At 36.0% G+C, this 13,708-nt stretch overlaps 1 protein-coding gene across 3 annotated transcripts in view; it reads left to right on the forward strand.

The window, feature by feature from the left end:
* SMC5 (structural maintenance of chromosomes 5) overlaps positions 1 to 13,708 on the forward strand; it is a 97,570-nt gene that overhangs the window by 16,435 nt on the left and 67,427 nt on the right. For 2 of the 3 annotated variants that reach the window (XM_082696700.1, XM_082696701.1), the window contains exons 4-6: positions 10,125 to 10,287; positions 11,409 to 11,543; positions 13,290 to 13,430. In XM_082696700.1, the coding sequence (XP_082552826.1) occupies positions 10,125 to 10,287; positions 11,409 to 11,543; positions 13,290 to 13,430 (439 nt within the window). Of the gene's footprint in view, positions 1 to 9,493; positions 9,543 to 10,124; positions 10,288 to 11,408; positions 11,544 to 13,289; positions 13,431 to 13,708 lie in introns of those variants that run through there. The other variant, XM_082696702.1, reaches the window with a different exon arrangement.

Consider the following 13,708-nt stretch of genomic DNA (forward strand, 5'->3'; position numbering starts at 1 on the left):
TAGAATGTAGTCAAAATGTAGTAATTTTCTTGTTATTTTAGTGTTGATTTCCACTTTGATAGTAGTTCTGTGGTAAAAAAAAAATACATCTGTTATAAAAATATAAAATTACAGGTTATATTTGTTCTGTATATATTCTATATTACATGTTACTATATGGTCCGATTTATAGTAATATAGTATATGGTCCAATATATAGTAATACTATATATAGCATATATAATGAATAATAATACATAGTAAAATTATATATTGCTGTATTATACGTATAGTGTATATTGCATGTTTTATTATATATACATATATATAACCTTAGAGTAATACATAGTGTAATATATAGTAATATATGTAAATATATGGTCATATACCTTGGAAATTTGTTAAGGCATCCTTTCTGTAGTGAGCTTACATAATTGTTACCCACTGGGTTGAAAGAATGAGTGGAGTATTCTGCTCTTGTTATGTGCAGTGTTCTGTGTCCATTAGTGCAAGCTGATTAATTATATTGTTAAAGCTTGTATATTTTTGCTGATTTCAGTCATCAGATTGATTCTTTAAATACTGAGAAAGGTGTATTACATTTTCCTTCTATATAGATGTAGCTTCAGGATACAGCTAAGATTCAGATTGTTCTATCTTCCTAGTAGAGTTGAACTTTCTGTTGTGTACTGACTTTATCTTTTGATGCATTTCCCTTAGAATATGTTTTAATTTGCCACTAGTGTAGTTGGCGGCTTTCTTTTTTTCTTTTTTTTTTTTTTTTTTTGGTAAAGATTTTATTTATTTATTTGATAGAGATCACAAGTAGAGAGGCAGGCAGAGAGAGAGGAGGAAGCAGGCTTCCCCGCCAAGCAGAAAGCCTGATGCGGGGCTCGATCCCAGGACCCTGAGATCATGACCAGAGCTGAAGGCAGAGGCTTATCCCACTGAGCCACGCAGGTGCCCTAGCAGCTTTCTTTTTTAAGTGCTTTCCAAATTACCTTTTTTTATTCATTAATTTCAAATTTTTAATACCTTTTGTATCTCATTTCAACATGATAGTTGGGTGGTGTTTACATAGTCCCCCCCCTCTTTTTTTAAAGATTTTATTAATTTATTTGACAGAGACACTGTGAGAGAGGGAATACAAGCAGAGGGAGTGGGAGAGGGAGAAGCAGGCTTCCCGCAGAGCAGGGAGCCTGATACGGGGCTCGATCCCAGGATGCTGGGATCACGACCTGAGTCGAAGGCAGAGGCTTAACCCACTGAGCCACTCAGGCACCTCTACATAGCCTTTTAAATAGTGCATATCCATTACATTTATTGGTTTATATGTTGGGACTTATTTTTACTGCCTTATTCTGTGCTTTTTATTTGTTAATATTTTTCAGTATTTCTTTTCTCTCTTGACTTTGTTTGGATTTTTGTGTAATTTTTCTTTACTGTTTTGGAAATTATTCATTCTTGTATTAGCCGTTGTTAGAATTTTTAACACATATATTTGAATTTCAGTCTAGACCAAAATGTCTGTATCTTCCTATTGAATAAAGACCTTAGAGTTTTTAATTTGAATACCTTGTCCGAACTATTTTAATTTTGTCTTGTCTTTTAAACTCTTTTAGACATAATAACTATTATTAATTTCTATTGTCAATGTTTGTTTAGAATTATCTCATGTGTCTTTGGTTTGTCTTGCTTTTATTTTTTCTTGCATTTTTGTTATTTCCTTTGAGATCACTTTCTTTCCGCCAGAGGGTATTTTTAAGAGTTTTCTTTAATGAAGATCTAGTGGAATGTTCAGTTTTTGTCTGAAAATGATGTTCTTTTGCTCTAAGTCTTTTTTTTTTAAATTTTTTATTTTTTTTATTAACATATAATGTATTATTAGTCCCAGGGCTACAGGTCTGTGAATTGCCAGGTTTACACACTTCACAGCACTCACCAAGCACATACCTTCCCCATTGTCCATAACCCAACCACCCTTTCCCCCGGCAACCCTCAGTTTGTTTTGTGAGATTAAGAGTCTCATGGTTTGTCTGCTGCCCGATCCCATCTTGTTTCATTTTTTCCTTCCCTACCCCCCAAATCCTCCACTTGCCTCTCAACTTCCTCAGATCAGGGAGATCATATGGTAGTTGTCTTTCTCTGATTGACTTATTTTGCTCAGCTCTAGTTCCATCCATGTCATTGCAAATGGCAAGATTTCATTTCTTTTGATGGCTGCATAGTATTCCATTGTGTACGCACACACACACCCCATGTCTTCTTAATCCATTCATCTGTTGATGGACATCTATGTTCTTTTCATAGTTTGGCTATTGTGGACATGGCTGCTGTGAACATTTGGGTGCACGTGCCCCTTCAGATCCCTACATTTGTATCTTTAGGGTAAATACCCAGTAGTGCGATTGCTGGGCCATAAGGTAGTTCTATTTTCAACTTTTTGAGGAACCTCCATGCTGTTTTCCATAGTGGCTGTACCAGCTTGTGTTCCCACCAGCAGTGTAGGAAGATTCCCCTTTCTCCACATCCTTGCCAGCATCGGTTGTTTCCTGACTTGCTAATTTTAGCCATTCTGACTGGCGTGAGGTGGTATCTCATTGTGGTTTTGATTTGTATCTCCCTGATGCCAAGTGATATGGAGCACTTTTTCATGTGTCTGTTGGCCATCTGGATGTCTTCTTTGCAGAAATGTCTGTTCATGTCCTCTGCCCATTTCTTCATTGGATTATTTGTTCTTTGGGTGTTGAGTTTGATTAGTTGTTACAGATTTTGGATACTAGCCCTATATCTGGTATTTTGTTTGCATATATCTTCTCCCATTCTGTCAGTTGTCTTTTGGTTTTTTGACTGTTTCCTTTGCTGTGCAAAAGCTTTTGATCTTGATGAAGTCCCAGTAGTTCATTTTTGCCCTTGCTTCCCTTGCCTTTGGTGATGTTTCTAGGAAGAAGTTGCTGCAGCTGAGGTCGAAGAGGTTGCTGCCTGTGTTCTCCTCAAGGGTTTTGATGGATTCCTGTCTCACATTGAGGTCTTTCATCCATTTGGAGTCTATTTTTTTGTGTCTTGTAAGGAAATGTTCTAGTTTCATTTTTTTTGCATGTAGCTGTCCAGTTGTCCCAACACCATTTGTTGAAGGGATTGTCTTTTTTCCATTGGACATTCTTTCCTGCTTTGTTGAAGATTAGTTGACCATAGAGTTGAGGGTCTATTTCTGGGCTCTCTATTCTGTTCCATTGATCTATGTGTCTGTTTTTGTGCCAGTACCATACCGTCTTGATGATGACAGCTTTGTAACAGAGCTTGAAGTCTGGAATTGTGATGCCACCAACTATGGCTTTCTTTTTTAACGTTCCTTTGGCTATTCGAGGTCTTTTCTGGTTCCATATAAATTTTAGGATTATTTGTTCCATTTGTGTGAAAAAAATGGATGGTATTTTGATAGGTATTGCATTAAACGTGTAGATTGCTTTAGGTAGCATAGACACTTTCACGATATTTGTTCTTAAATCCATGAGCATGGAATATTTTTCTGTTTCTTTGTGTCTTCCTCAGTTTCTTTCATTAGTACTTTATAGTTTTCTGAGTACAGATTTTTTAACCTCTTTGATTAGGTTTATTCCTAGGTATCTTATGGTTTTGGTGGAATTGTGAATGGGATTGACTCTTTGATTTCTCTTTCTTCTGTCTTATTGTTGGTGTATAGAAATGCAACTGATTTCTGTGCATTGATTTTATATCTTGACACTTTACTGAATTCCTGTATGAGTTCTAGCAGTTATGGAGTGGAGTCTTTTGGGTTTTCCACATAAAGTATCATATCATCTGCAAAGAGTGAGAATTTGACTTCTTCTTTGCCGATTTGGATGCCTTTAATTTCTTTTTGTTGTCTGATTGCTGAGGATAGGACTTTTAGTACTATGTTGAATAGCAGTGGTGATAATGGACATCCCTGCCGTGTTCCTGAGCTTAGTGGAAAAAGCTTTCAGTTTTTCTCCATTGAGAATGATATTCGCTGTGGGTTTTTCATACATGGCTTTGATGATATTGAGGTATGTACCCTCAGTCCCTACACTTTGAAGAGTTTTGCTCAAGAAAGGATGTTGTACTTCGTCAAATGCTTTTTCAGCATCTATTGAGAGTATCATATGTTTCTTGTTTTATCTTTTATTAATGTATTGTATCACATTGATTGATTCGTGGATGTTGAACCAACCTTGAAGCCCTGGAATAAATCCCACTTAGTCATGGTGAATAATACTTTCAATGTATTGTTGGATCCTATTGGCTAGTATTTTGGTGAGAATTTTTGCATCTCTGTTCATCAGGATGTTGGTCTATAATTCTCTTTTTTGATGGGATCTTTGTCTGGTTTTGGGATCAAGGTGATGCTGGCCTCATAAAATGAGCTTGGAAGTTTTCCTTCCATTTCTGTTTTTTGGAATAGTTTCAGGAGAATAGGAATTAATTCTTCTTTAAATGCTTGTTAGAATTCCCCAGGGAAGCCATCTGGCCTTGGGCTCTCATTTGTTGGGAGATTTTTGATGACTGTTTCAATCTCCTTACTGGTTATGGGTCTGTTCAGGTTTTCTATTTCATCTGGATTCAGTTATGGTACTTTATATGTCTCTAGGAATGCATTCATTTCTTCCAGATTGTTAAGTTTGCTGGTGTATAGTTGCTCATAATATGTTCTTATAAGTTGGTTGTGATCTCTCCTCTTTCATTCATGATTTTATTTATTTGGGTCCTTTCTCTTTTTTTGATAAGTCTGGCCAGGGGGTATAAATTTTCTTAATTCTTTCAAAGAACTAGCTCCTAGTTTCGTTGATTTGCTCTGTCATTTTTTTGGTGTCTATTTCATTGATTTTGGCTCTGATCTTGATTATTTCTCTTCTCCTGCTGGGTTTAGGCTTTCTTTGCTGTTCTTTCTCCAGCTCCTTTAGGTGTAGGATTAGGTTGTATATTTGAGACCTTTCTTGTTTCTTGAGAAAGGCTTGTATTTCTGTTTTCCTCTCAGAACTGCCTTTTCTGTGTCCCATGGATTTTGAGCAGTTGTGCTTTCATTATCATTTGTTTCCATGAGTTTTTTTCAATTTTTCTTTAATTTCCTGGTTGACCTATTCATTCTTTAGTAGGATGCTCTTTAGCTTGCATGTATTTGGGTTCTTTCCAACTTTCCTCTTGTGATTGAGTTTTAGCTTCAGAGCATTGTGGTCTGAAAATATGCAGGGAATGATCCCAATCTTTTGGTACCTACCAGTTGATACATGATTTGTGACCCAGGATGTGATCTATTCTGGAGAATGTTCCATGTGCACTAGAGAAGAGTGCATATTCTGTTGCTTTGGGATGGAATGTTCTGAATATATCTGTGATGTCCATCTGGTCCAGTGTGTCTTTTAAGGCCTTTATTTCCTTGTTGAACTTTTGCTTGGATGATCTGTCCATTTCAGTGAGGGGGTGTTAAAGTCGCCTACTGTTACTGTAATATTATTGATGTGTTTCTTTGATTTTGTTTATTAATTGGTTTGTATAGTTGGCTGCTCCCATGTTAGGAGCATAGATATTTAAAATTGTTAGATCTTCTTGCTGATCAGACCCTTTGAGTATGGTAGTGTGTCCTTCCTCATCTCTTATGATAGTGTTTGGCTTAAAATCTAATTGATCTGATATAAGGATTGCCACCCCAGCTTTCTTTTGATGTCCCTTGGCATGGTTAATTGTTTTTCACCCCCTCACTTTATTTATTATTATTTTTTTAAAGATTTTATTTATTTATTTGACAGACAGAAATCACAAGTAGAGAGGCAGGCAGAGAGAGAGGGGAAGCAGGCTCCCTGCTGAGCAGAGAGCCCGATGCGGGGCTCGATCCCACGACCCTGGGATCATGACCTGAGCGGAAGGCAGAGGCTTTAACCCACTGAGCCACCCAGGCGCCCCTCACCCCCTCACTTTAAATCTGGAGGTGTCTTTGGGTCTAAAATCAGGTTCTTGTAGACAGCATATTGATTTTTTTTTTTTTTTTAATCAATCTGATACCCTGTGTCTTTTGATTGGGGCATTTAGCCCATTTACATTCAGGGTAACTATTGAGAGAGATGAATTTAATGCCAGTGTATCGCCTATAAGGTGACTGTTACTGTATATTGTCTCTGTTCCTTTCTGGCCTATTACTTTTAGGTTCTCTCTTTGGCTGGAGGACTCCTTTCAGTATTTCCTGTAGAGCTGGTTTGGTGTTTACAGATTCTTTTAGTTTTTGTTTGTCCTGGAAGTTTTTTTATCTCTCTTTCTATTTTCAGTGATAGCCTAGCTGGATATAGTGTTCTTGACTGCATGTTTTTCTCATTTAGTGCTCTGAACATCTCATGCCAGTTCTTTTTGGCCTGCCAGGTCTCTGTGGATAAGTCTGCTGCCAATCTAATATTTTTATCATTGTATGTTACAGACTTCTTGTCCCAGGCTGCTTTTAGGATTTTCCCTTTGTCACTAAGACTTGTAAGTTTTACTATTAGATGGTGAGGTGTGGACCTATTCTTACTGATTTTGAGGGGGGTTCTCTGCGCCTCCTGGATTTTGATGTTTGTTCCCTTTGCCGCATTAGAGAAATTCTCTACAATAATTCACTCCAATATACCTTCTCTTCCCCTCTCTCTTTCTTCTTCTTTTGGAATCCCAATTATTCTAATATTGTTTCATCTTATGGTATCATCTATCTCAGATTCTCCCCTCATTGTCCAGTAGTTGTTTGTCTCTCTTTTGCTCAGCAGCTTTATTCTCTGTCATTTGGTCTTCTGTATCACTAACTCTTCTGCCTCATTTATCCTAGCAGTAAGAGCCTCTATTTTTTATTGTACCTCATTAATAGCTTTTTTGACTTCAGCTTGGTTAGATTTTAGTTCTTTTATTTCTCCAGAAAGTGCTTTTATGTCTCCAGATAGGATTTCTCTAATATCTTCCATGCATTTTTTGAGCCCAGCTAGCACCTTGAGAATCATCATTCTGAACTCTAGATCTGATATATTACCAATGTCCATATTGATTAGGTCTCTAACCTTTGGTACTGCCTCTCGTTCTTTTTTTTGTGGTGAGTTTTTCTGCCTTGTCATTTTACCTAGATAAGAATATATGAATGAGAGAATAAAATACTAAAAGGGTGGCACAGGCCCCGAAAAATGTGCATTAACCAAATCAGAAGAGAACTCAGATTGTGGGGAGAAGGGTTAAAAAGAAGTTCAAAAAAGAATTTAAAAAAGAAAATATATGTATTTGACTGGTGAATAGAACAGAGCCACTCATTTGATTTTGGGAGTATTTTGGAGTATCTTAGAAGAAACTACCTCCCAAAATTTTAAGAAAGAAAAAAAAATACACACACACACACACACACACACACACACACAAATAAGGGTAAACATGGTGAAGGGATGGAATATGACTGTAAAGATGAAAATTTAAAAAAAAATTTTCTAAAAAGGGGCACCTGGGTGGCTCAGTGGGTTAAAGCCTCTGCTTTCGGCTCAGGTCATGATCCCAGGGTACTGGGATCAAGCCCCATATCAGGCTCTCTGCTCAGCAGGGAGCCTGCTTCCTCCTCTCTCTCTGCCTGCCTCTCTGCCTACTTGTGATCTGTCTGTCAAATAAATAAATAAATCTTTAAAAATATTTTTTCTAAAAATGGAGTTGATAATTTAAGTTGGTTGGGAAAAGAAAGAAAAAGAAAGTGGAGAGAATTTGCTCAGGCTGGAGATTAGAACAAACCCTGTGCTAGATTTAGGGTATATTTTGATCTATTAGAAGAAGTTGTATCCCAAAATTTTGTAGAAGAAAAAACCCTTTCAGAAAGCGGTCCTCTTTCTGTTTCTAGAATTGTTGCTCTTCTTCTCTTCGATCTCCTGTTGGATTTGTAGGTGCTCGGAATGGTTTAATAACGATCTAGCTAATCTCCTGCTACCTGATGTCATCTCAGCCTTCTCTTCCTCCCCCATCTTGACCTACCCATTCTAAGTCTTGAAAGATGTATTTGGTAGATATAAATTCTACATTGATCGGTCTTTTCTCAACACATGTGAAGTATAATTCCACAGTCTTCAGGTATGAATATAATCCTAGTTTCTTTGGCAGTAATTCTCTTTATCTCAAGTGCCTTTTTTGTGGGGGGTGGGGAGGGGGTCATTGGTTTCATGTGGCTCAAGTGTCTTTTGAAATCCTGTTTTTGTTGTTTTATAGTTTCACATCATATATTTAGATGTGGATTTATTTTTTTATTTATTTGCTTGGAATTTTAATGAGCTTCTTAAATTTATGGTTTGGAAAATTCTTATCCGTTATCTCTTACTATATTGCCACTGACCCTTTTTTGTCTCCTTCCCTTCTAGAACTCCTATTAGATGTTGGGTTCTCTTACTCAGTCATCTGTGTCTCTTAACATTCTCCATTATTTTTCATCTTTTTATGTCTTTGTGCTGCATTCTAGATCCATTTCCCTTTAGTTCTTCTTTAGATATAAGTAAATATTTTCAATCTTCTATTTCTTGAAATATAGTGAATTTCCTTATTCTGTATTTGCCCATTAATTCAGTATGACTCTACTTTGTTATTTCTGCTAGTTCTTACTCTTGGTTTTGTTTTCATGTATGTGTGTTTCCAGTAAGCTGCCCCTTTCTCTTTGAACTTTGTGTTAATTTTTTGAGGGTAAAGGTAGGTTCCTGCTGAGGGAATTTTCACTAACTTATACAACAGACCACTGGGTACTTTCAATCCAGGATCAAAATATACACAATTCTCTGTTTGTGCATTTTGGAACCCTAGGTATGTCATGTAATTGACTTAAGTATACTAATATATCTGAGACTGGGTTGATGTTATTAACTGTCCTCAGGAGAAATTGTGGGTTGTTGTGTTTTTGTTTGTTTGTTTGTTTGTTTGTTTTTGCAGTTTAAGCCGTAGTTTGAGACAGGCAATTTACCTCACTGTCAATGGTGGTGTTGGTGGTGCTGGCAGTGGTGGTGATGGTGATTATAGAGTAGTTCTAGTTTACCCTTACATGGAGGGTATAGTCTTTTGGGGATGGTTTTTATTAGACTCTCGGGGCCTTTGTAGCTCCTCTCCTAGGAGATTATGAAAATGAATGTGTAAGGTTATTTGGTGGAACAGATACTCCCAAAGTAAAAGCCAGTTTTCATTTTTCAACTTCTGGATCTCCACCTGCCCTGGGATTTAGGCCAGATTTACTTGCCTTCATGCTAACTGATAAATGCATTTGTGAACATATTTTAATATTTCATTATTTGTAGTTCAGAACAAGACAACCAACAGAGTACTTCATTAGTCATTCTGCTGGAAATGAAAATTTAAAATTACTTTTTTTTTAAGTTCTAAAATCTTAATGTTTGTGGAGTGTTCTGATTACAGTATAGTCTATATAGACACGACATTTACAAAGTATCATTGTCATTTAGCCATTGAATACCAATAATTTATCTTTCTACCACATGCTGCTGATTCCCAGTGAAGAAGATGGATGGGAGGTGTGGAGCAGTAGTACTTCTAAAAGCAAGAAATAAGTAAATACCCTTCTTTCAGATTCTGTATTGCTTAATGTTCCTTTAAGAGGGCGTATGATATAGTCCCCTCTGAATTCAGAGTGGAGTACATGACAAGGAAGGCATGGGCTACCTGTATGACCAGGCTAGTTTTGATGTCTGGAACTGCTTATGCAAAAATTGGTTTTCATTCCTTTATCTTCCAGTAGAGGAAGTTATAGCACTTAATTTTGTATGGTTGAATATACCAATCCATTTTGAATTGCAGTCAACGCATGTGATTGGAGAATAATAATTAAAGGATAAATAACTCCAGATATGTAAATCCTCTGTCAGTGTTTGGAAATTAGTGTTGGCTTTGTTTTATTTTAATAGTTTAAATAATTGTGATGTTGAAAGTGGTAACTTACCTGTGATCAGTTATGTATTATTACCAATAAATTATCGAGTTTTCCTTTTTTGGAGGGGCCAAAATTTCAAAAGGAATAAAAGTTATAATAATCCTGTCTGGCAACCTTTTTTGCAAGAGAATTTTGGAAATTATATTTCTAAAACGATATATGTATTTTGAACATAAAGATTTTTTAAATTATTTTTAACTAGGTTCAGAACTTCAGGAAATCTTGTAATTACCCGTGAGATTGACGTGGCAAAAAATCAGTCATCTTGGTTCATCAACAAAAAATCTACAACCCAGAAAGTAGTAGAAGAGCAAGTTGCAGCCTTAAACATTCAAGTGGGCAATCTTTGCCAATTTCTACCTCAGGTATGAGAGAATTAAGTGTACACATGGTAGAATTTGTGTCCTCTTCATGCCATAGCAGAATCTAAATACTTTTCAAAGAATATTGTAATAGAAGCTATTTAAAGTAAGCCTCATAACTAATACTTTCTACTTTGTAAAAGGTGGCATTTCGTCTCATAATCTTATTGAAGTAATTTGGAAGATTTCAATTAATAAAAAGCTGAAAGTCTAAACTACAGAATATGGTAAAGGAAATAAAGTATTGTTTTTAAGTACAGCAACTTGCGTGTCCATGTGCTAGAGTTTGTAGGCACTTAAAATTTTGGTAATAAACAACTTCTTTAATCATGTTTTTATATAAAGTATGTGATGTACTAAAACTCTTAAATCTATAGATGTGCATTCTAAAACTTTGTTATATTTTAAATTTTAGTAAAAATACCCTGAAAATGCACATGAAATGTTAAATTTGAGTGCTGTGTAGTGACTGAATTATAGTTCATTTTTTCAATTCAGAAACAATGACTTAATTACATTTGTCCAAATTAAAAAAAATTTTAAAATTTGAAAGCATTGTTAGCTGATGTCCAATATGTCCAGGAGTAGTTGTTGTAAATATCCTTTTTCTTAACTTCTGACATTCCAATTGATGTGTGGTAGATAATGGTTTCAGTCCAGGGAACTCTTTTTTATCTCCAAGCTATTTATTATATGTATATAAACACTTTACCCTAGAAATATCGACCTAGAAAATTTTAAAGGATTCTTAGATGACAATTCATACCCTTTATCATTTTAAGAAATAATATATGAAGGACAGAGTTTGTATATATTGCACATCTTAACAGTTTTTTTTCTTTTAAATGCGTTTCATTTTAACAAGCGTGATCGCTGAGTGAAATATGTTTTGAAGATATTTATGAATGGTAATAGTTACAGAGCGCCTGGGTGGCACATTCAGTTACATGTTGACTCTTGGTTTCTGCTCAGGTCATGTTACCAGGGTCGTGAGTTCGAGCCCTGTGTTGGACTCTTTGCTGAGTTCAGAGTCTGCTTAAGTTTCTTTGTCCCTCTCCCATTCTAACAAATAAGTCTTTTTTAAAAATGATAATAGTTGCTGATATTTAAGTTTTATGCTCTAGGATAAAGTTGGAGAATTTGCTAAACTGAGTAAAATTGAACTTCTTGAAGCTACTGAGAAGTCTATTGGTCCTCCAGAAATGCACAGATACCATTGTGAACTCAAAAACTTCAGGGAGAAAGAAAAACAACTAGAGGTATTTATAAACAGACAACTCATTTTTTATTGTCCCTGACTGGTTTCTATCTTTCACAGTGTGGTAGGGTGAATAGTAGCTCTGATTCATCAAGTGGCTTCATATATTTGTGGGTTTTTTCCACCTAGGATTGTATTGCTGACATACATTAAGTCATAGAAAGTGAGAATTGGAGTTGAAAAAAGTTTGAAAAATTTGACTACCATTTCTTCAAATACATATTATTAATTGAACTTTTAAGGAACCAATAATGGTATTTTAAAGTATTTATTTCTCTCAGGAAGTTTCGGTATTATTCTTTTACTCATTCAGTATTTTTTACAACACCTGCCAATATGCCAGGATGGTACAAGGCTTTGGGTAATATAGCAGTGAAACTGTAGCTTTTGATGTAGTGCCTCTGTTGACCCTGTTCTCATATTTTTTGAGTTGCAGGAGGGTAGACTTTGTAGAGAGCTCTGGGTTCTGTTGCAGTGTTGTTTTTATGTTCACCTTAAATAAACACATAAACTAAAATATCCTTTTATAGCCTATCATTTGAAGAGGTGTTTTGTTTAACAAATCATTTTTGATGTCCCAGCCACTAAAAATAAATTCAGTAAATTTTCATAAGATATCTTATAAACAGATGCTCTCTCTTCAATTGTAACTGTCCATACTTAATAATATGCAAATTATTATAATTTATTATACTTTTTCAGAATCCATGACCAAAGGAGTAGTAATTATTTTATGCTTTTTCAGATACTCTGTCCGTCTTTGTACCCTTGCCCCCCTGGAACAGTCTGATGCAGTAGTCCCCCATTATTCACACTTGTAGTTACCTGCCATTTCAATTACCCATGGTGACCTGTGGTCCAGAAGCAGATGAGCTGCCTGATATATATATATGGTCACAAGGTCAACAGTAGTCTGATGTTATGTCACAGTGCCTCACTTCATGTCATCACATGGCGTTTTATAATCTCGAATCATCACAAGAAGGGTGACAATAGTATGATAATATATTCTGAGAGAGAAGCCACATTCATTAACTTTTATGATTGCTTATTGTTACTCTGTTTTCTTGTTATTAGTCTCTTACTGTGTCTGATATGTAAATTAAGCTTTATCATAGGCATGCATGTACAGGAAAAAGCAGTATTTATGGGTGTGGTACTCTCTGCAGTTTCAGGCATCCTCTAGTGGTTTGGGCCTCTATTCCCCTCAAATAAGGGGAGGGACTCCTGTACACCAGAAACTCTCTGAAATTAGTACCGTCCCCTGAAGGAATGTAGCCACTTATCCTGCTAGGTTTTGAGTACATCTCTGCATTTGTTAACTCAGTCTAAAGGGCAAATTTTAGCTTCCTTCATCTCATTTCTAAGTCCTAAGTCATGGGTATTCATAACATGCTAATTGTAGTAATACTAGTTTTCACTTGTATATCACATTATAGCTTTTGTTGACCTTGCACTTTAGAGTGTGTTGCTTCTACCCTTGAGGTGAGTGGGGCAGATAGGTGTCTTTTCTTCAGGCAGGAAGAGGCCAGGCTTGGAGATGTGGTGGGGCTTCCCCACAGTCACCCAACTAATAAATCGCAGGGCCTAAACCAGAGCTCAGGTATGCATGTTAGTTGTGCACAGTTCTTAGGAACGCCCGTGAAATTCTTTATTGTGAAATTTTGGTAGCATTGTTCATTTTCATCATTAAAGAATCTGACCTGTTGACTTTTCAGTTAAACTAATTGTTAAATATTTGTTTTAGACCTCGTGCAAAGAGAAAACTGAGTATCTAGAGAAAATGATTCAGAGGAATGAACGATACAAACAAGATGTGGAGAGGTTCTATGAACGTAAGCGACATTTAGATTTGATTGAGATGCTTGAAGCTAAAAGGCCGTGGGTGGTAAGTCTTAATTATTATAGGCAAAATAGTGATGCTTTAACTAGCAGAAAAGCTATAAAGAAGGTACTGATTGCTCTGTATTCAAATTAGGTGCTTTTGTTCATTTTTGCTTTATATATCATAATACATTTGGTATTATTGATGGTATTATGATATAGGTGTGTATTGTTACTGTTATTGTGTAACAAATAACAGTTGATGGTGCTCTTAACTCTTCCAGATTTGAATCCTCAACAGACAGTTTGTTTTATAAGATGTTAATGAGCTAAAAATGTTTG

The sequence above is a fragment of the Mustela nivalis genome, assembly GCF_964662115.1.
Source record: "Mustela nivalis genome assembly, chromosome: 13".
NCBI lineage: Eukaryota > Metazoa > Chordata > Mammalia > Carnivora > Mustelidae > Mustela > Mustela nivalis.